The sequence below is a fragment of the Monodon monoceros genome, unplaced genomic scaffold (assembly GCF_005190385.1).
Source record: "Monodon monoceros isolate NGI ecotype Baffin Bay Population unplaced genomic scaffold, NGI_Narwhal_1 Super_Scaffold_22, whole genome shotgun sequence".
Taxonomy (NCBI): domain Eukaryota; kingdom Metazoa; phylum Chordata; class Mammalia; order Artiodactyla; family Monodontidae; genus Monodon; species Monodon monoceros.
Genome location: NW_021703779.1, coordinates 116,628,068 through 116,649,472, shown reverse-complemented (window position 1 = coordinate 116,649,472; position 21,405 = coordinate 116,628,068). Strand labels below are relative to the sequence as shown.

Genomic DNA, 21,405 nt, shown 5'->3' with positions numbered 1-21,405 from the left:
AATTTTGATCAGAAAAAAAACCCAAAGAATTTCATTTTAACTGGAAAAATCTAAATGATACAGGAATAATACCACTTGGATTAATTTAAAGAGAGAATTCAAACTTGGCTGGCTAACAGGAAAAACAAGAGAAGACTGGAATGCTATATTTGTGCCAGTGCTGCTACCGTGAAATGCTTTGAAAAATAATTAGAAAGCAAGTACTGCTGCAGTTCATCTCTTTCTCCCTTACATAATAAAAACCTTAATCTTGTACTTATGCTTATTCCTGTCAGCCCATAATTTTAACTATTTAAGTATAAATTTCCAAAAAGGAGGATAAAATTGTGGGTTTCCAAAAGCCAGATGTTATAAATAGAAGAGATAAAAACTGAGATAAAATGAAAATGCTCAAAATGGCTTATTTTACATGGGAAATTTATTTCATAGCCTATTTTTCTATTATTTATGAAAGTATGCTTATACTTTAGCCTATCATTATAAACTCTACTCCTTCTTTTAATTTGGAAATTTTTTGGAGGAGTATCTGAAAATATACATAGTACGTGGAAGAAATTTCATTTATATTTTTAATCATCATTGACTTACTATGTCTAATTAAGTAACATTATTTCCCCATCTGTCTATATTCTGTAACTCTTACATACATTCTATGCCATAATGCATTTTACTTCAATCCAGTATATTTATAGAAAATTTTACTTTTCAAAGAAAGGTTTTGTTACATCCCAGTTAGTTTAAGTTCCTATTCAATATGTTTTATCTGTGTGTGTGTGTGTGTGTGTGTGTGTGTGTGTGCGCGCGTGCGTGCACGCGTATGTCAGTGTGTCAGAGAGAGAGAGAAATAATGGTCAGTAAATTGTTTCCCACTTGGAAAATTGACTTTTCTTATGTTAGCTTCTTTATATCAAAACAGGTCGGTGTTAAATTGAAGGGGTCTTAGTTTGATAAAATAACCACATTTTTCCTGCCTATTAATCACTACATTTGAGTAAGTCTACCTTAGACATGTGATACTATTTCAGTATCTTTAAAAATACTTCCTCATTTCTCATTCATTTGATAATATTACTTCTGTAATTACCTGACATTTGACAAGTTTTTAGAAAAGGTGATTTCTGTGGATATGAGAATATCCTTATAGTTATGCCTTATAGAAAATTAATCACATTGAAGAAAGAATGCATATGTTTGTGTTCTTGTTTTTAGGTGGATTATGTATTTACTGATAAGACTGGAACACTCACTGAAAATAGCATGGAATTCATTGAATGCTGCATAGATGGGCATAAGTATAAAGGTGTAACTCAGGAGGCTGATGGACTCTCTCAAACTGATGGACCCTTACCGTATTTTGACAAAGCAGATAAGGTGGCATTTTCTGCGTTACCATTTTACCTTGAGAAATCAATTTATATAGGCATGTGTTAGCATAGTAGAAATTAAGGATTTGGGCACGTGACATAGACTTTTGAATAACCATCTGTTTGTTCTTTCAACTTCACCTTTCTTATTTTATGGACAACTCCGGAATTTGTAAACAAGTAGAATTTATAAGAGAGCATTATGAAAAATGGCATTTGGGTAGAACTTTCGCTTGACTGTGTGATCATAATTTTTGGTGCTTTATCTTTAAAAATATGAGCTGCTCCAAGAATGATGTCAATTGAAATCATTCAAGTCCCAGCAGTGCCTAGGCATGAAATGAACCAGAGTCTCCCTGCACCTGAGCTATTGCCAGATTGTGAATTAGAATTGAATGAGCTCTTTTAGGCCATGGAGATGTCACTGCTTTGGTATTAGGTGGCACTACAGTAACCTGAATGAGTTAACATAGCCCCTAGGGTGTGTTAGCTGAGAACCAGGCATGTTGGTAGGGACCAGAAGAATATGTAGTTCATTTCAGTATTATGAATTTATAAATTTTTGCTACTCAGTTTGCTGGAGGTTATAACATTCTCTCACATTAATAACTTTTCTCTGTTCATTGACTAGTTACCAAGTGTTCACAGTGAAACTAATCATTTTTCTGTTACTGTTCAATAGAATCGAGAAGAGCTCTTTCTGCGTGCCTTGTGTTTATGTCATACTGTAGAAATTAAAACAAATGATGCTGTTGATGGAGTTACAGAATCAGCTGAATTAACGTATATGTCCTCTTCACCAGATGAAATAGCTTTGGTCAAAGGAGCTAAAAGGTAAGCACGTACGTTATGCTAGATGAATAATTTCGAGAGGTACAGTTCTGCCTATAGTTAACAATATGGTATTTTTACTTCAAAATTTGTTAAGAGAGTAGATCTCATATGTTAAATGTTCGTAACCACAAACAACAAAAAGGCAAAGGGGACACAAAGAACCTGAGAAATGTTGGGATATGTCTCTATCCTGATTGTGGTGATGGTATCACAGATGTATTCATGTGTCCAAACTCATCAAATTGCACACATTAGGTATTTGCAGTTCTCTATCAGTTATACCTCAGTAATGCTGTTTTAAAACCCAGAAATAGGGCTTCCCTGGTGGCGCAGTGGTTGAGAGTCCGCCTGCCGATGCAGGGGACACGGGTTCATGCCCCAGTCCGGGAAGATCCCACGTGCCGCGGAGCAGCTGGGCCCGTGAGCCATGGCCGCTGAGCCTGCGTGTCCGGAGCCTGTGCTCTGCAGGGGGAGAGGCCACAACAGTGAGAGGCCCGCGTACCGCAAAAACAAAAAAAAAACAAAAAAAACCCAGAAATAAGTTGTAGAAAATACATTAACATTTTTGAAGAGTAAAAAAAATTAAAGTTCTTGTACTTCTGAGAAAGCGAAATCACAGGAGGACAGGAGTTATTTTGTTCCTTCTCTTACTTGCTTCAATAACCTTATAAGTATCCTTATTCTTTAATAAGGAGCCAAGCTACTGTATCTGAAAGTTTGAAAAAAATTCCCAAATCTAACCAGTTAAGACCAAAAAGAAAATAGCAATGCATAGATGTAACTTGCATTACTATTTATGCATTCCAGCCAGAAGTCCAAATATTCATATTATAGTTCGGAAATCCTATAATAATGGCCACTTTTTGTACAACACATGTTCTTGCTGAAGTGCTCCTAGCAATTTTGATATCATTTGGTAACTGAAAGTCCTGTTTTATCCATGAAGCCCAAGCTAATTAAGTGGATTAAAGTCACCCCATGTATTAGCTACAGAACTGGAATCACAAATTGCCTCTTTCTTGGTTACGATTTGTGACTGGACATTGACTTGCTCTGTGTTAACATCTCAGTGAGTAAAAGGAAGTACAGTTATAGATTGAGATCTTATGAAAGAGAAGAAAACAATAAACAAGTATGAATAATGCCAGTGCAAGAGGAAATTAATTATTCTTTAAAGATACACAAAGGCCTTTTTTATTGTGTTTCGCAGGTATGGGTTCACGTTTGTAGGAATGCGGAATGGTCATATGAGAGTAGAGAACCAAAGAAAAGAAATAGAAGAGTAAGTAGCGCTGTATGTTTGATGATTGTCACTTCTTAACCCCACAGTCCACCTTAGATGGATTTAGGCAGGGCAGCAAAGGGAACTGACTACATCTATAAATGTAGGACTCTGCTCTCCCAGTTCAGAGCTTTATGTAAATGTAGTTGGAGTAGGAGAAGACATTTTTCATAGAATGGCAGAAACTAGCATTTGAGGTGTCAATGATTCCAATTTTGTTCACATATGGGTCCAGTAGCCTGAATGAGCGTCTGCCTGGACTTTTCTGAATTTTAGATGCCATTTCAGGTCTCCAACACATGCTGCAAGAAAAATCAGTGAACAGGCATGAAACCTTCTGCTGTCCAGAACCCAACCAATCATTCTGGGATTGCAAGCCCTGCCAGACATGGCAGCTTTGGAGTCAGAAGCTTTCTCTTGTTCTAGATGCTTGGGTGTGAGCCTCAGGGCAAGTACTCTGATGCAGCCATAGCCCCACATTTCTTTTTTTTTTTTTTTTTCACTACAGAGACCCCCAACAAACAAAACCACCTTGGCTTAATAACGGATTTTAATTAGCCCCTGTGATTAATTTGAATTCTTTATATGAACTTGAAATGTAATTGTCTGACCCCTGGCATCTCGTGAGCCCCATCTTAGAAACATGTAACACGTGTAGATGTGCTTAGGGAATATGCCCCTTTGGGAAGGAGTGTTCAAGAGCCAGAGGAACCAGAAGAAGGCTCTTTGGCCTGACTGCCAGGAGCCCCAGGTCATTGTCAAAGTCCAGATTCTAGCCGGTTCACAACAATGCCCCCATGTGGCCAACAACAAATGAGATACTGTGCTACAAGTAGATGTTTTATACATACACATCCCAAAACCAATGACCCGCTCACTCCCATCAAAGAGAAGGTTTGTAGTAAATACTTGTATACAAGTTATTTATTTTCAAGAAATGATTTCCTCACATTTTTTTCTAATAAGTCTTAGAAACTTTCTTCTTCATCCTTTCATCTGGTGAATAGCTTAGCCATTTACACACAAATCTGATCATGTCAATCCACTGTTTATACCCTTCAGTGGATTCCTATTGCCCTTAGGATGAAATCCCAAATCTCTGAAATGGCCCACAATGTTCTCAGGTCCCAGCCCCTGCCTACCTCTCTTGCTACTCCCCTATCAACTAGATCTCAAGCCTTAAATGAACTACTGTAAGTCCCCTCATGGGCCACATGCTCTCTTGTTGCTGTGCCTTTGCACATGCTCTTCTCTGTACTCAGAGTGCCATGATATCCTTTCTTCATCGTGTCACTCCTGCAAAACACAGCTCAGGCACCACCTCTTCCAGGAAGCCTTCCTTCAGATGCCTTCTGTCTGTGCTCCCACATCCCCCCTGTGTGTTCCTTTGTTACAGTATTTGGAAGACTACGGGGTAGTCCTCTCATTACCCTCTGTCTCCCTTATCATTTGGTAAGCGCCTTAAGGGAAGATGTGTGTCTCTTCTCCAGCGTCAATCACTGTGCCTGACACATAGTAGGCACTCCATAGATGATTAAAATACTTGGCAGGGTGAGACTATTTCTAGACCCTCGCCAGATATAGCTTCACAGGACAGCTCTTTGTTCCTCATTCCTATGCAGTCAGTCTCTCCTTACTATTTTAAGTTATATAATGAGAAGATATAGATAACCCTTAACCAACACTGGTATCCTCTGACAGCATGTTCTAAGCACTGAGAAATTCCAAAGACACAATGGAAAGCACCCGTTGTGCCCACAACTAGCAACCCTTATCCAAAGAGGAGAGCTCTGTTAACTTAAGATGTTTCTGTTGTGTTTTATCTTGGTCTAGGTATTTCACTTTTCTCTTTTTTTTTTTCTATTAAAGGTATGAACTTCTTCACACCTTGAACTTCGATTCTGTCCGCCGTCGTATGAGTGTGGTTGTGAAAACTCAATCAGGTATGCATTTTTAAAACTTGACTTTTTCCACTTGTAGATTTGTATGTTGATCAACTACTTCAAGAGAGGAAAGCATTTAACGTAGTAGTGTATGATTACCGAAAGTCGTGCAAAGCTTTTGTATAAGCCTTAATGTATTTATACAAGCACATGTTCAGTTTGTCAAATTGTCACTGGCAGAACCCCTGGTATGACAATATATGCATTTTCTTGGAAAGTGAACTCTACTCCTCAGTCTTGGATGTCCAGACAGGAACTGAAAGGATGACTTTTTCACAGTTCAGGGTACTAACCAATCACCACCAATGCCTACCTGCAGCAGCCCACTACAACTGGATGGTTTGAGATTACTAGCAGTAGAATCTATGAGTGTAGAGAGTTGCTGGTTATCCCTCTCTGACCTTCCTAATTCCCCACTGCTTTACACTTCCTGGAAACAGGTAAGCTAGAGATGACTAAGGGCCTGACTGCTGGGAAAGGGCATGTGATTTTACTCTAGCGCCCTGGGCTGTTGGTTTAACACAGTAAAGAAGCTTGCCCTTTGCAGGGGAAACAGTACCATCATTTCAGGGTTCCCCCATGTTCTTGGGAGGAGCCATGGTGACTGGGATGCCTTCTGCTCAGATTCAGCAAGACCCATGGGTAGCATTCCTGCTTCGTTTGTGGGCTCTCATATTCCTCTGTGTGTGTGTGTGTGTGTGTGTGTCTGTCTGTCTGTCTCCAGGTGGTTTTCCAAAATATCCTTGATTTATTTCCTAGTAATTTACTTGTTAGTATTAAATCTGTTGAAAATGTCTTAGTATGAGAAGGGGAAGATTTAGACAGACCCTTCAGGGAATATATCCTACCTTATTCATACTTTGTGGTGTGACTGCAAAGTCACGATGCTGATTTCATTATATGTGAATGTGGAATTTGTTTTATGACTTTTAAACACATTGTGGCTATGTGAGAGAAAATTTTTTTAAAAACACCTAACATTTGGAATACTTGCTGTTCTTACCTGTACACATGCACGTCCACGTTCTACTGCAGATGGTAAGATGTCTGAGGAAGTGGTCTATCGAGGGCCTTGACCTCAGAGCTACCCTTTTTTAACTTTTTGAACTTAGCACTTTGCCTTATAAGGTCAGAGTGTCCTTTTTTTTTTTTTTTTTTTTTTTTGCCGTAGGCGGGCCTCTCACTGTTGTGGCCTCTCCCGTTGTGGAGCACAGGCTCCGGGCACGCAGGCTCAGCGGCCATGGCTCATGGGCCCAGCCGCTCCGCGGCATGTGGGATCCTCCCGGACTGGGGCACGAACCCGCGTCCCCTGCATCGGCAGGTGGACTCTCAACCACTGTGCCACCAGGGAAGCCCCAGAGTGTCCTTCTTAATGGTACTGTCTACTTTCCTGGGTGCATGGACTGGTATAAAGCTGTACTTGTACTAGCATTCTACAGAGCTATTCTCCAGTTTCCGGTGAAAACCTTCAAGCTACTGTTTTAAAAGCTAATGTGTATAGTCTTTCAAAATGATTTTATCGTGTTTGAGCTTGAGTTTGGTCCTTGACATCTGTAGATGCCACATGTGAACTTTAGACCATGGTTGACAACATCCTCAAAGAGAATTCAGATGTAGCTCCTTGACACAAGCACCGTCTTCTGTGATTCACTTGAAGGAAGTTTCTTTTAACAGAGGTGCATGTTGTAAACTCTGAGATATTAATTATGTCTGTATTGGTCCCAAGAGGTGGTGAACGTTGTCCTGACAGAGTAAAGGTCAAGATGGCTGCTTCCATTTGGATGAACATTCCAAGGCAGGCTCAGGATACACAGCTGCTGGGTGGGAGAGGCCACCTTAATAGTTATGTATTATTAAAATCCCAATTCTAAGTAAGTCAAGTACTCTGATTCTTTATTTTAGGAGACATACTTCTCTTTTGTAAAGGAGCCGACTCAGCAGTTTTCCCCAGGGTGCAAAATCATGAAATTGAGTTAACTAAAGTCCATGTGGAACGTAACGCAATGGTGAGCCTACACCCCCTCCCCCCAGTAGATAGAGAAATGCTAGAGATGACTACGTTTATGGATTGCTATTTAAAGGATTATTGAAATGAATTTTAGCTTATTTTTATGGCCTATTTTTATATTTGGGGATTTTGTAATATTATTTTCCTTATTTTAATATAAAACATCCTGGAGCAAGTTTCTGTTCAAAATTTGTACCCTTTGAAGACTTTTCAAGAATCTTTGTTTTATGTTCTGCTTTTTGTTTGTTTCTTTCTTAACCCCAAGAGCCATTATTTTGTTATTCCGAACCTAATTGAATGTTAACCCAATGCAATCTGTTCTTTCTTTTTTTTCCCCTTTTTTAACTAAAAAGGAAATTAGTCAGAATTTCTCTTTTGTGTGGTAAAGCAAGAGTATTTAAAGAGTGTGTTTTGTTTGTTTGTTTTTATTCATTACTTGGATAACTAGAGATCTCCTACCTTGCTTCTAGGATGGGTATCGGACACTTTGTGTAGCCTTCAAAGAAATTGCTCCAGATGATTATGAAAGAATTAACAGACAGCTCATAGAGGCAAAAATGGCCTTACAAGACAGAGAAGAAAAAATGGAAAAGGTTTTTGATGAGATTGAGACAAACATGAATTTAATTGGAGCCACTGCAGTGGAAGACAAGTAACTAGAAAATGATATTCTTGTTATTTTAATGACCAGTCATTTAGGGTGTTATCTGTCCAGATTGGTAATTCATTCTCAAGTTTTGAAATCCTTGATTCAGCTTTGTCTGTGCATCAGATTTTGAACTGTTTGTGGGAATAATTTTTAAGTTAAATATTTGTGACTTAGGAGAATGAATCTGTCATCTCTAAGGTGTTTTGAGTACTTACTAAGCCATCCCTTCATTTATGCAGGTATTTATGAAGTAGTCTTACTGTACGTAGGAAGCTTTGTGCTAGAGACACCATTTGAGTTGGTGCTTGGTAGAATGGGTACAATTTTGAAAGACAGATGAGCAGAAGGGAAATTCAGGGTTGAGCAAACAACATGAGAGCTCATTCTAACCTGGTTTAACAGACTAGAGCATATTTTTGCATACTTTAAAATAATTTGCTTTAACCATACAGGCTGAGCTCTGCCAGGCATGATTATAGGGCTCCAGAATTGATCTGCTTGAAAAAATAAGTTTTAGATTCTATTTTAGAAGTTTTCTAGAAGCTATGAATGCAAATTGTGAGGCTTAACCCAAACATGAAGTTATAAACATATATTCATTGGAAGGTATTAAAGTTCTAATAGAATTCATTTAGTCTAATTTCATTGTTATTCTCTGACCAAAAGGAATGCAAAGTATCGCTCTTCTTCTACCCTTGCCTTTCAGAATAATGCTTAAAATCTCCTTCAGAATGGTTGGCTTTCCTAAACTTCCAGCTCCTCGGGGATGGGGATTCGCTAACTTCCTTCAATATCTCATTAGACTGTGTCTGGCCCTTTCTGTTTTGAACCATGTTAAGTATTTGTATAGTGAGATAGAAAACATAAACTTTCCAAACCTCATTGTTTGAAATGTACTTTAATAAGTAAAACTATGCCAGAAAGAGTATGCTCAGAAATGGTAGAGGATATATAAGAAAAACAACTGTTAAAACATGTCAGGACTCCAGAATTGCTATGAATTATAAGGACATTCTCTTTAACAAGCCTTCTTGTAGAATCTGTGTCAGGAATTTTCAAAGATAACAAGGTTTCCTTTGTGTTTCCAGGCTACAAGATCAAGCCGCTGAGACCATTGAAGCCCTGCACGCAGCAGGTCTGAAAGTCTGGGTGCTTACTGGGGACAAGATGGAGACAGCCAAATCTACCTGCTATGCCTGCCGCCTTTTTCAAACCAGCACGGAGCTCTTGGAACTGACCACCAAAACCATCCAAGAAAGCGAACGGAAGGAAGATCGATTACATGAGTTGTTGATTGAATATCGTAAAAAGTTGCTGCATGAATTTCCTAAAAGTACTAGAAGCCTTAAAAAGTAAGAAAGTACATCAATTTGTTATATTTAGACATTGGTACAGATGTAAATCACAGCTGCTTATGCAGAAGGCTCCGTTTTCTGTAATTTATCAGTCTTTGTTTGCAGGTGCTTTATCCTTGTAAGTTAGAACCTTTCCTGAGGACTTGGCTAAGGGCCCATTTGAGATTATTTGGCACTTTCCACCTCTTCTTTCATTTAAAAGAAAACCCTGCCCTTCTCATGCTTTAGAAAAGTGGTTCATTTTCTAAACACTTAGGGTCTGGGTACTTATCATTGGTACTCTGTCCTGGCCCATGTTAAGAAAAAATATTCCTTTTCATGGTCTCTTAAATTGAATGTAATAAAATCAGTCTCTAAAACAGTTTCCATGCAGGTCGAAGTCCTGGAGGCATTTTCTGTGTGAATTTTCATGCCCCAGTGCTCCAAAGGAGACCAAATACTTGATAGCATGGCCACTCGACTGCTTTCAACAAGCTGCTTAGGAAGAACCTGTAGAATCTAAGCTTCTCAAGGAAAGCCACTGATCCACAATAATTCAATACCCAGAGTTACATTTTCCTGTACTTGACATTGACCAAGGCCTAGCTTTGTCTAAACCCATTACTGGAATTTACCTTGGCCGTAAGCAAATCAATTTCCTCTTCTGAAATGCCACAGGATGTGTCTGCAGTAAATCCAAAGACCCCGTAGATAATATTATTTCACATTTCTTAAGTGCCCTCTTTGTTCCAGGAATAACATTAAGCACTTTAAATTATTCTCATTTAATCTTCACAGCAACCCAGTAACACGACCTTATTTTCTTCTTGTTAGAAATAGGGAAACTAAGGCTCAGAGAGATGAATTGACTTATTCGAGATAACACAGTTAATAAGGTGTAGAGCAAGTCTACGCAATTCCAGAGCCCATGCTTTTAACAACTATGCTCTATCTGTGTCCTCATCACTAGTGTTTAAACAGACTTTAAAAATGAATAGCCCACATTCATGAGGCTATGGCCAATTTTAAAACAGCTGTTGTTCTTCTGTTACTTGGACATCAGTGAGAGTAAACAGGTTTTTATTAATTGCCTATGATAAATGTTTCCTTCCTTTAACCAAATGGTACTTATAAAGGCAGTCCAGATTACATGTGTTTTACTTGCATTTATCTTAGTCTTCTCAGGCTACCATAACGAAATACAAGAGACCAGGTGGCTTAAACAGTAGAAACTTATTTCTCACATTTCTGGAGACCAGAAGTATGGGATCAGGGTGCCAACATGGCCGAGTTCTGGTGAGGTCCCCCTTCCTGGCTTGCAGAATGCTGCCCTCTTGCTGTGTCCTTACTTGGCAGAGAGAGAGGAAGCTCTGGTGTCTCTTCCTCTTTTTATAAGGATATTAATCCCATCATCCCATCGTAAGGGCCCCACTCTCATGACTTCATCTAAACTTATCTCCCAAAGGCCCCATTTCCGAATATCATCACATTGAGGGTTAGGGCTTCAACATGGGACTTCAGGGGGGACACAATTCAGTGCATAGCACCATTCAGGAGCCCTTGGGCACTTTTGTAAAAGCCAGGGCTTATGGAAAACTGAACTCACCATCTCAACATTCCCTCTTCCTGACTCATCTGGAGTTGGGTACACTCTTTCCCCAAGTTACACAAGCATCAGACACAGGATCCCTTTTGCCAGCTTCTGCTCCTTTGTCCCTTCCACTTCAAATCAGCCACCAAGCCTTACCCATGTCCCCACTCTCTCCACTGGCGCTCCCCATCAGATTCCTAGTAACTCGTGCCTCAGAGCACGTAAGCCCCTCTGCCAGATGAGTGGTCCTTAGATATAAAGTACTGCCCATGTCACAGCCCTGCTCAGAAACCTTTAATGGATCTCTATTACCCACAGAATCAGGTCGTACCAAAGGCCCCAGGTGACCTTTTCAGTTTGTTTTCCTAGTGCACCACACATACATTCCCTCTTTTCTTCACCTCTTTCTGTCCTGTCTTTTAAGTTCCATTTCAGATATCATACCTCACAAAGAAACCATTGTTCTTTCCTGGTGTGTATTTATTGTCCCAATCACTGGATATTAACCTTTTTAAAAACACTTTTACTTTATATCGGAGTATAGTTGATTAACAACGTTGTGTTAGTTTCAGGTGTACAACAAAGTGATTCAGTTATACATATACATGTATCCATTCTTTTCAGATATTAACCATTTAATATCATGTTTGGTTGGGTATATTCTCTCATGTGCGCTTCTGTTACCCCAAGGAGATTTTCTATTCTCCAAAGAAAGATTAGTTAATAATTCTTTCCATTCTTCTATATGGCCTAGTTAGAGACCAAATATTGCTTGATTGATTATTGAGCTACTGTTTTCTGCTCATTGTCAGCTCTGTGAATAGGGGAGCAAAGGAGAATGCATGATTGATATCTCTAATTAGTGAATAAAACATGCTCATAATATCATGAAGCAGAATATGAAAGGAAGGAAAGAAGAGGCATATTAGGCTCTCACTATTCATAGTCCATAGAACAGCAGCTCCATTATCACCAGAAGCTTGTTAGAAATGCAAAATCTCATGTCCCACCCCAAAACTACTGAATCAGAATGTGTACTTTAACAAGATTCCCAGGAATTTTAACAAGATTCCTTTAAACATTAAGCTTTGAGTAGCATAAAATTAGACAAATGAATCTATTGTATAACGATGAGATCCTGCTATGTTTAATACGTCTACTGCAGTGGTTCTCAAATGGCACCCAAGATTTCCTGAGCAGAAATTGATTAATCGGTGTTTTTTTTGTTAATTGCAAAAAAAAAAAAAATTAAAATGTTAATTGGTAGAATTTTCTCAATTGTAAGTTTTCCCCCATGTTTTTCTTAAATACTTGGCACCTGTTATATATATATATATTTTTTTAATATAAATTTATTTATATTTTATTTTTGGCTGCGTTGGGTCTTTGTTGCTGCTCGCAGGCTTTCTCTAGTTGTGGTGAACGGGGCTACTCTTGGTTGCGGTGTGCAGGCTTCTCATTGCGGTGGCTTCTCTTGTTGCGGAGCAGGGCTCTAGGCGTGCGGGCTCAGTAGTTGTGGCACACGGGCTTAGTTGCTCCACGGCATGTGGGATCTTCCCGGACCAGGGCTTGAACCCGTGTCCCCTGAATTGGCAGGCGGATTCCTAACCACTGAGCCACCAGGGAAGTCCAGCACCTGTTATATTTGTCTTTCCTGGCAACTAATACTACTTCATCCTGGCTATATAGGAGAATCACCTATGGAGTCTTTTAAAACATGCCTATGTGTAACCAAGCCCTGCCCAAGATACCCTGATTTAATTTGTCTGTGGATAAACCTAAGACATGGGCTTTTTTTCAAGCTGCCCAGATGACTCTCATGGGAAGGCTATGGTTGAAAACCACTAGTCTAGTATAAAATGATACTTATTTAAGGAACATACATCATTATTGCATGCTATTCTTTAATGAACACTATGTCTTTTTAGTAGTCCATCATATTTGAGAAGCCAGGTCTATTGATAGGTTTTGTCATTCGGGCAAAGATATTAAGAATATCTTCTGTGATTTGTATACCCCAAAGCCATTTTGTCTTTTCCCCGCATTGTTAAGCAGTTTTCAGATTGATGATTTGTCTTCATATCAGAGTTTGATGGAACTGTAATTTCCAAAATTCACCTTGAGGTTCTTATATGGAGACTGGCTGCTAGAAGTCCATTATTTTTATATTTAGAACTTAGTGCCATCTATATGGGCAGCTTGAGTCTCAAAGATGTGATAGAAAGTCTCTGTTGTGTCATTAATAGAGTCGGTTGCTTCTTTAGAATTTACACGTCCAGGAACCAGATTGATGATAACCCTCCTCTGACTGGTTTTTTAAAGTTCCTAAATAGCAATGTATAGTAGATTCAAATATAGCATTGTTTTTCTTTTTCAGAGCATGGACAGAACATCAGGAATATGGATTAATCATTGATGGCTCCACGTTGTCTCTCATATTAAATTCTAGTCAAGACTCTGGTTCTAACAATTACAAAAGCATTTTCCTACAAATTTGTATGAAGTGCACTGCAGTGCTCTGCTGTCGGATGGCACCGTTACAGAAAGCCCAGGTAACTGAATGTTAGTTAATGTTCCATTCTGGGTACTTCTGTACGCATATGTGCAAATGTTCACTTTTAATTTTCTTCAAAGAGCCCTGAGTACCTTATTATATTTTCCCTGGATTCTTCCTCTATGTGGTCCAACTCAGAAGTCTTCCCACCGATTTGAATTAAACCTGTGCTTCACCTTTTTGTCTCCTCAAGCTGACTGTCTAATTCCTCACCTTGCAAACTTCTCTAATGAGTGCTTGGTGCCTGCTGCCTTCATCCCACTGCTCCTGGCTCCACTATTCCATTAGCCCCATGCATTCTTTCTTCTCACCTTACTCTGCTGCATCTCCTGGAGGAGAGCAGTGACCTCCTTGCTGAACCCGTCGTGTTGTCTTTCGTTTTCTCCTCATTTCTCCACTGCAGTTGACACTGCCAATTATGTCCTCCTTTAAACTCTCCTCCCTTGGTTTCTGTGATGGTCCACGGTCCTTTTTTTTTTCCCTTCTTGGCAACCTAGTGTCTTTCTATTTTGTTTCATCCTGTGTCTTCTCCCTAATTGTCAGTTTTTTGGGGGGGCTATGTCTTCCCTCGGCTCTTCACTTACATCCTAGCTCTCTGGATAAGCACATCCATTTCTATGACTTCCATTGATGATATATCTCTCGTCCTGACTTTTCCTTTTTGTTAAGTCTCATATTTCTAGCTGCCTGCTAGATGGCTCTATATGGATTCCCCGCTGTAACATTAAATTCTAGTATCCAAGACAGATATTATAATTTTCTCCTTCAGGCCAGTTTGTTTTATCCCTTGTCTTTATTATTCCTGTTACCAGTGACATTTTTCTTTGGCTCCCTAAGTCTCCAAACTGCCTTTGATCCTTTTCTTCTCACTCACTCCATATATAGTCACCATGTCCTACTGATCCTACCTTTCGTCATAGCTCTCATTGTGGTGTCACCTTGTTAAACCTTTTATCTCCATCTTAGTGCAAGCAAGACCTTAGGACTTTACACACAGACTATTTGATTTAATCTTCTCATTAGTCTCCTTGCTTTCACCCTTCCCCATTCCATCTCTTTCCCCATACTCCCAAATTAATCTTGTTAAAACAGTACTTCTCGCATCATATATTCTCTCTCAGAACCTTTCAGTAGTTTCCTAGTCCCTTAGGATGAAGGGCAGATGACTCAATATGGTACTCGGGGCCACCCCTGTCGACCCTTTCAATGTGTCCGTACATATTTTGTGTCCACCATCACTCTCACGTCCAGCGAGAATCATCCACTCCTGTTGGTTGTTCCCCCTTTGTGTCCCTTCCACGTGCCATGCTCACACCAACTTCTAAAGCTTCCCTCATATAATTTCCTCATCTGGAATTCCCTCTGAATTCCTCTTGGCCTAACAAAAATTTTACTCCTAATAAAACCCAATGCAGGGGCAACCTCGGGTGTGCTGTCTTTTCCAGCTCCTCTTGCTCACATTGATCTACTTCACCTTGCTTCCTTGTACTCACTGAGTCTCGGGAACCTTAGAATCTCAGGTACACACCTTTTCACTTCTGCGTACACTGTATTCTTTTATATGTGTTGGTCTTGCTTCTTCCCGTCCCTCAGCTGCTTGCTCTAGACCTAGCGGATGGCGCTGTGTCTTTGCCTTCTCCTTCACACACCCTGCCCCCTACCTCGCACATGCATGCACGCATGCGCAAGCACACAGCCCATCCTAATTTAGGGCATTGTCTACCTTCTTCTCACTTTCAATTTCCATCACAATCAGGTGCTCTTCTTTTCTTCAACCTTAAGAGCCTTGGTTAGCCCCAGCTGGGGAAGCAGATCCTATCAGAACAGTATACATAGAAACCTGTCCCTTTAGTCAAAGGCAATACCTCTTTCCCTTTTTTTTCCTCCTATATTCATTGTCTGCTGCTCAAATGGCTCACCTGGGTTCTAACTTCTCCACTGCCCAGGACAGTATCTGAATTCCTAACACTGCTGCTTCTCTCACCCAGACTATGGAGCCCCCTGTGGTTCAGTCCTTAGTCTGTTTTATTTCCCTCACTGTCGTCACCTCTTCCAGGATATCACCTACTCATCTGTCATGGCCACATAGGTGATTTTCTTTTTTTTATATTTATTTGATTGATTGATTGATTGATTTTTGGGGGGCTGCATTGGGTCTTAGTTGCTGCACACGGGATCTTCGTTGAGGCATGCAGGATCTTTCCTTGCGGCGTGCGGGTTTTCTCTCTCTTGTTGAGGCGTGCGAGCTCAGTAATTGTGGCGTGCAGGCTTAATTGCCCCACGGCATATGGGATCTTAGTTCCCTGACCAGGGATCAAACCCACGTCCCCTGCATTGGAAGGCGGATTCTTTACCACTGGACCACCAGGGAAGTCCCCACATAGGTGATTTTCAAGTCACTTCTCCAATTCCAATCTTCGGGGTTCTACTTTACTTCTCCAGTTGCTTACTGAGCACATGTTCTTGGGTGTGTCATTGTCACCTCAACTCAGCCTTCTCTAGAGCCCAAATTGTCATTTTCCTTGTCTTTTTTTTTTTTTTGGCTGCGTTGGGTCTCCATTGCTGCACGCGGGCTTCTCATTGCGGTGGCTTCTCTTGTTGCGGAGCACAGGCTGTAGGTCCGCGGGCTCAGTAGTTGTGGCTTGCGGGCTCTGGAGCACAGGCTCAGTAGCTGTGTAGCACGGGCTTAGCTGCTCCACAGCATGTGGGATCTTCCCAGACCAGGGCTCGAACCCTTGTACCCTGCATTGGCAGGCAGATTCTTAACCACTGCGCCACCAGGGAAGTCCCTTTACATCTATTACTGAGCTCACTATACTTCTAGGTCTTTAGATTCAAAACCTTGACGTCCCCCATGCTTTACCCTTCCATGTGGTCTCAGTCACCAAATTCTGTCCATTTTCTAGTACACTGTCTTTTCCATGTCTTTCTTTCCATTACTTTCCAGGTCCAGGACTTAAACAGCTCATTGAACTCCATGTGGACTAACTTCTCTCTTTGCCTGCAGTCTGGCCTTTTCTTCCCATTTCTCCTGCACCCTGTTGCCACTTTCATAATATTGCTCCCTGTTGATGTGGCCCCATGTATACCTATCCATGTCCCCTGTACAAAAACTCATTGGTCTGGTCAAACCAGATCTGTTTTCTAAGCATATACTGTACTTAACTGGCTGTGTGCCTTAGAACATGCTATGCTCTTCCCTTTCCGTGGGATACTGCTCCAACCCCCTTTTCCCCATCCATGCACATCTTACCAGTCTTTTATGATTTAGATCAAACCACCCTTCCTTCTATAGAATCATTTCTGATCATTCTGGCATGTAGTGTCCTCTCCCTTCTCTGACATCACGGGCCTTCTTATGTGGACAACTTAGATGACAGTGTTATATATTCCCTTGCATAGGTATTGTGTATTGTTATCTTGTATTGTTAATCTGATTATCTGATATTATTGTATCCATTCCCCATTATATGCTTCTTGAGGTATGAGACCAAGCGGTATATCCTTTCTGGATATTTGCACTTTGCTTTTGCACATTGTATTGCACGTAGTTATAGTTGATCAATAAATAGTTTTTGGTAAATTGATTTCTTTTTTGTGAAGCTATCTAGAGATTGAAGAGGAGTTCTTAATCCAGGTGACCTGGGACTCAGTAAAAAAAAAACTCCCGTGTTTATCTACCTAGATCTTTCATGGTTTTATGGTCCATGACAATATATCCTTTTATCTTTCCACAAGGACAAGCTTTCATCTTTTTAAATCTATGTTTTCATGCAGAAGCTGTCACCCTTGATAATTTTATTGCCTTCCCTGGCTGCATTTTTCTTCCTTGTGGTTTAAATCATTACTGCATACAGTATAACAAGTGCAATTAGTTTAACCAGTATTGTAGCCCATTAAACACAAGTTTACTTTTGTGGATGACTCACTTACAGATTATTTCTGACACTCATAAAGTTTTTAAAAAGAACCAAGTTGAGGCGAAGGATTGGGAGAAAGCCGGCATTTCATAGTAACATCATTTTTGTGTCAAATGGATTGGATGTAGGGGTTTTTGGTTATGTTGTTTTATACAACTAAAACCTGACTGAATTTTGTTTAAAGAAAAGACTGCAGGGTGGTTTTGCCTTGTATAAATTTTTTAAATCAGTTATCTGAAAATGGATTTTATTTATGTTACCTGGTGAAAGCCATTGTGGGTACAAAATTTTTGCAAGGCATTATTTAACTACTGAATTACATAAGCTTTTTAAAAGCTGCTAGATTCCAAGGGGTTTTGAGGGTTGACACATAAAGCAGTCATTATCTAAAACATACGGTGGGAGGACAGCGGCTTACCCAATACTCTTCCCACAAGTAACTCTGCCAGGAGAACATTTCTTTTATTCAGTACTTACCGTGAACACAGCATTGAGCTGCACTGTGCCATCGACATATCTTTAAGAGACACTCAGGGAATAATGACAGCCTTTATACACATATCTCGGGCATCTTTCTGCAAAGCTCATCACCTTTAAGGCGCCCCCTTTTGAAATGCAGCTACCTGTATGAGAGATCATATCATATCATATTGGGCACTGGGTGATTTAGTAAAGTTTAGTCGGCAGCTAGATGGAAATAAGGGTTGGCATGCACCGAGGGGAGGTGGGAGTGTCAGCAGGGAGGAGAGAGGGAGCGGTAACCAAAAACATTGTCCTCTCACTGCCCACTTTTGTCCTGGTAGCCCCATGCATGTCTCCCCAAATAGGCTCTCTGGTCTCCACTTTCTCTCATTCAGTACGTGATCTGAAAGGACACAGGAAGCAATGACAAAAGAGGGAAGCGTGCTGACCTCTAATATAGGTGTGAGGCATGGTTTTTGACAGTTCATACATTCGCAAAACCAGAAACAAGTGGGCGCCGGTATTACATTTTGAAAAGCTGTGTTCTTCTGCCCCTGAGAATTCAAGACTGGTTGTACTTATATGCACAAGCTACCTTTCTGTTTGAAGGCCTCCATTTACAAGTGTGAATGAGGCAAATACCCACAATGTAGTACAATCTCACATTCTGCTTTGACCTTTTCTATACCTCTTTTGTATTTAATGTTTAGATTGTGAGAATGGTGAAGAATTTAAAAGGCAGCCCAATAACACTGTCGATAGGTGATGGTGCCAATGATGTTAGTATGATCTTGGAATCCCATGTGGGCATAGGTAAGAAACATCTAATGAGATGGCAGCTGTAAGGTATCAGTATTGCTTTTAGGTAGAGTGGTCTTATTATTCTAGAGATTGTTTTGGTTACTCATCTTGAATCCGAATTTGGGAATGATCATTGTTTATCAAAAGAAGGTCCTCATCGGATCGTGGAATATGTCCATGCCAAAGTCCTACCCATGGTGGGAATGTAGCAATACAAAGTTGGAGGATATTATTATATTAGCCAAGTAAAGTGAATTTCCCAAACCTACTAGCCATGCAGTTGATCATTTAGCTCTCACTTTTGACAGCATGCATGAAATTTTATTGATTTTTCGCCCCTGGCCAGATCGCCTGCTTATGTTGCTGCACTACATCTTTTGAGATCTGTAACTGTTTGGGACTGAGAGACGATAATTGGCGGGCTGATTCTCCACATGGCAATATCTCTGCATGGCGGTTTGGGCTGTAGTGGTGAATTTACATGTCGGCATGCAACACCAGCTTCTCCAAAACCTGCACCCTTTCTTCCCCTGTCAGGCTGCTGGGAGGCAATCCTAACACCCCAGCAAGTGGTTTTTTGGTGGGCGAGAAATAATGGAAATAGTATCTTGGGGATTATTGTACCACAGTTTGGATTCCCAAATTCTTTCCATTTGCAAGTAACCCTACTTAGTGTGGAACTCTAGTTCAATTCATTGGTTATTGACTGTGGAAATGGCCTAAAGCTGCTTGAGCTCATGGAATACTTGGACTGCTACTCAGCCTTGCAGGACATTTGGTCTTGTCTAAAACGTCCATAGCACATTTGGTCCATGCAGAAGGTCCTTGAAATTTGGTCCTGTCCAAAACCATTTGGCATGGACCAAATATGCTCGTGGACATTTTGGACCGGACCAGATTTTAAAGACCTTTTGGCATGGACCAACTGTCTTATAGTCCAAATGTCTTGACGTTTTGGACAGGACCAAATTTCAAGGATCTTTGGTGTGAACCAACTGTCTTATGAACATTTTGGACCGGAGTAAGTGTTTGCCAACCACTACTCAGTATCATTCAATATAAGGACTTAACCATCTCATTATAACTCTTCAGTTTTGAGCTCTTAGACCATAATCCCCAGGTCTCTGAGTTGCTTTAGTATGGCACCTAGTCTGGTGCCATGCATGATTAATCACTTACTAAATAAGTACCTTTAAAATAATTTTCAGATTTAACTATTTCCTCAGGATAATTTTTGCCTTATAATGATTAAAATAATGATTCTATTAATTATTTTATGTTTTGTTATAAATAGGTAATTGTCAATTAAACATAATTTTACTTTTTATTGGTAAGTCTCACTGTTGAAAGCACTTTTTGCTTAAGAAGGCAAATCTAAACTATTCAACTGAACTATACATGTAAGCAAGTAAAAAATACGAAAGTAACAAGTCAGGTGGTTACTTATTCTATAAAAATACTCACCCTATAGAGATTTTTCTTTTTTTAGGTATCAAAGGCAAAGAAGGTCGCCAAGCAGCCAGGAATAGTGATTATTCTGTCCCAAAGTTTAAACATTTAAAGAAACTGCTGTTGGCTCACGGACACCTCTATTATGTGAGAATAGCACACCTTGTACAGTATTTCTTCTATAAGGTATGTGATGAAATACTTGTGATTTAACTTATGACTGTTTCACCCAGCATTGGCTCAGCTTGGTTGTAGGTATTTTTTCCTTCTTTTTTCATGTTTCTTTTACTGTCTTAGTACTGAAATTTGTGGTCAGCAAAACAGAGGCAGTCTATTTAACGAATCAGAAACCAGAAATTCCTTTTAATGCAGGAGATTTGAGATGAAAATTTTTGAGTCAACTTTCTTATAGTTTAAATACAGTACAATGTACCCATTAAATGTTTACAGTTCAATTTTGACAAATGTATGCATCCATGTGGCTACCATCCGAACCAAATATAGACCATTTCTATCACCCCAGAAAGTTTACTTGTGCTCCTTTCCAGTCTTCTCCACCCCTGCACCAAACAACGACTAATCTGATTTACATTACTCTGTGATATATAGTAACATATATGGCGTATAGCACATAAATTTAGATATAATTTATGCAACATATGCGTTAGGTTTGCCTGTTTTAGACATGTACCAGAACTTGATCTCCTGTCCTATGTTCTATTCTATATAGTTTTTAAAAGTTTTTTTCACTTTTTGTTTTGAGATAATTTCATACTTTTTAAAAGTTGCAAAATTAGTGAAATCTCATATACTCTTTGCCCAGCTTTGCCAACTGTTAACACCTTAGATAACCCACAACTTAGTTACCAAGATCAGTAAATTGATATTAACTGGCACATTATTAACTAGTCTATAATACTGTACTGGAATTTTGCTAATGGTCCCACAGATTTTCTTTTTGTGGTCCATTTCAGGCTCATGCTTGCATTTAAGGATCATGATCTCCTTAGTCTTCTTTAACCTAGAATAGTTCCTGTCTTTTTTGTCCTAATGATCTTAACATGTTTGAAGAGTGCTGGCCACTTAGTTTGTAGAATGTCCCTCAATTTGGGTTTGTCTAATGTTTGCCTATTATTAGACTCAGGTTTTGCATTTGGGCACAATTACCACAGAAGCGCTATTGCAACCTGCTGAATGCATCATATCCGGAGGCA

At 39.9% G+C, this 21,405-nt stretch overlaps 1 protein-coding gene across 4 annotated transcripts in view; it reads left to right on the top strand.

Annotated features, from left to right (window-relative positions):
• ATP11C (ATPase phospholipid transporting 11C) overlaps window positions 1-21,405 on the top strand; it is a 167,128-nt gene that overhangs the window by 105,805 nt on the left and 39,918 nt on the right. For all 4 annotated transcript variants that reach the window (XM_029240445.1, XM_029240444.1, XM_029240446.1 and 1 more), the window contains 10 exons: window positions 1,210-1,371; window positions 2,047-2,198; window positions 3,409-3,480; window positions 5,350-5,423; window positions 7,326-7,429; window positions 7,902-8,083; window positions 9,169-9,432; window positions 13,383-13,557; window positions 18,652-18,754; window positions 20,232-20,377. In XM_029240445.1, coding sequence (XP_029096278.1) covers window positions 1,210-1,371; window positions 2,047-2,198; window positions 3,409-3,480; window positions 5,350-5,423; window positions 7,326-7,429; window positions 7,902-8,083; window positions 9,169-9,432; window positions 13,383-13,557; window positions 18,652-18,754; window positions 20,232-20,377 — 1,434 coding nt within the window. The remainder of the gene's footprint in view (window positions 1-1,209; window positions 1,372-2,046; window positions 2,199-3,408; window positions 3,481-5,349; window positions 5,424-7,325; window positions 7,430-7,901; window positions 8,084-9,168; window positions 9,433-13,382; window positions 13,558-18,651; window positions 18,755-20,231; window positions 20,378-21,405) is intronic.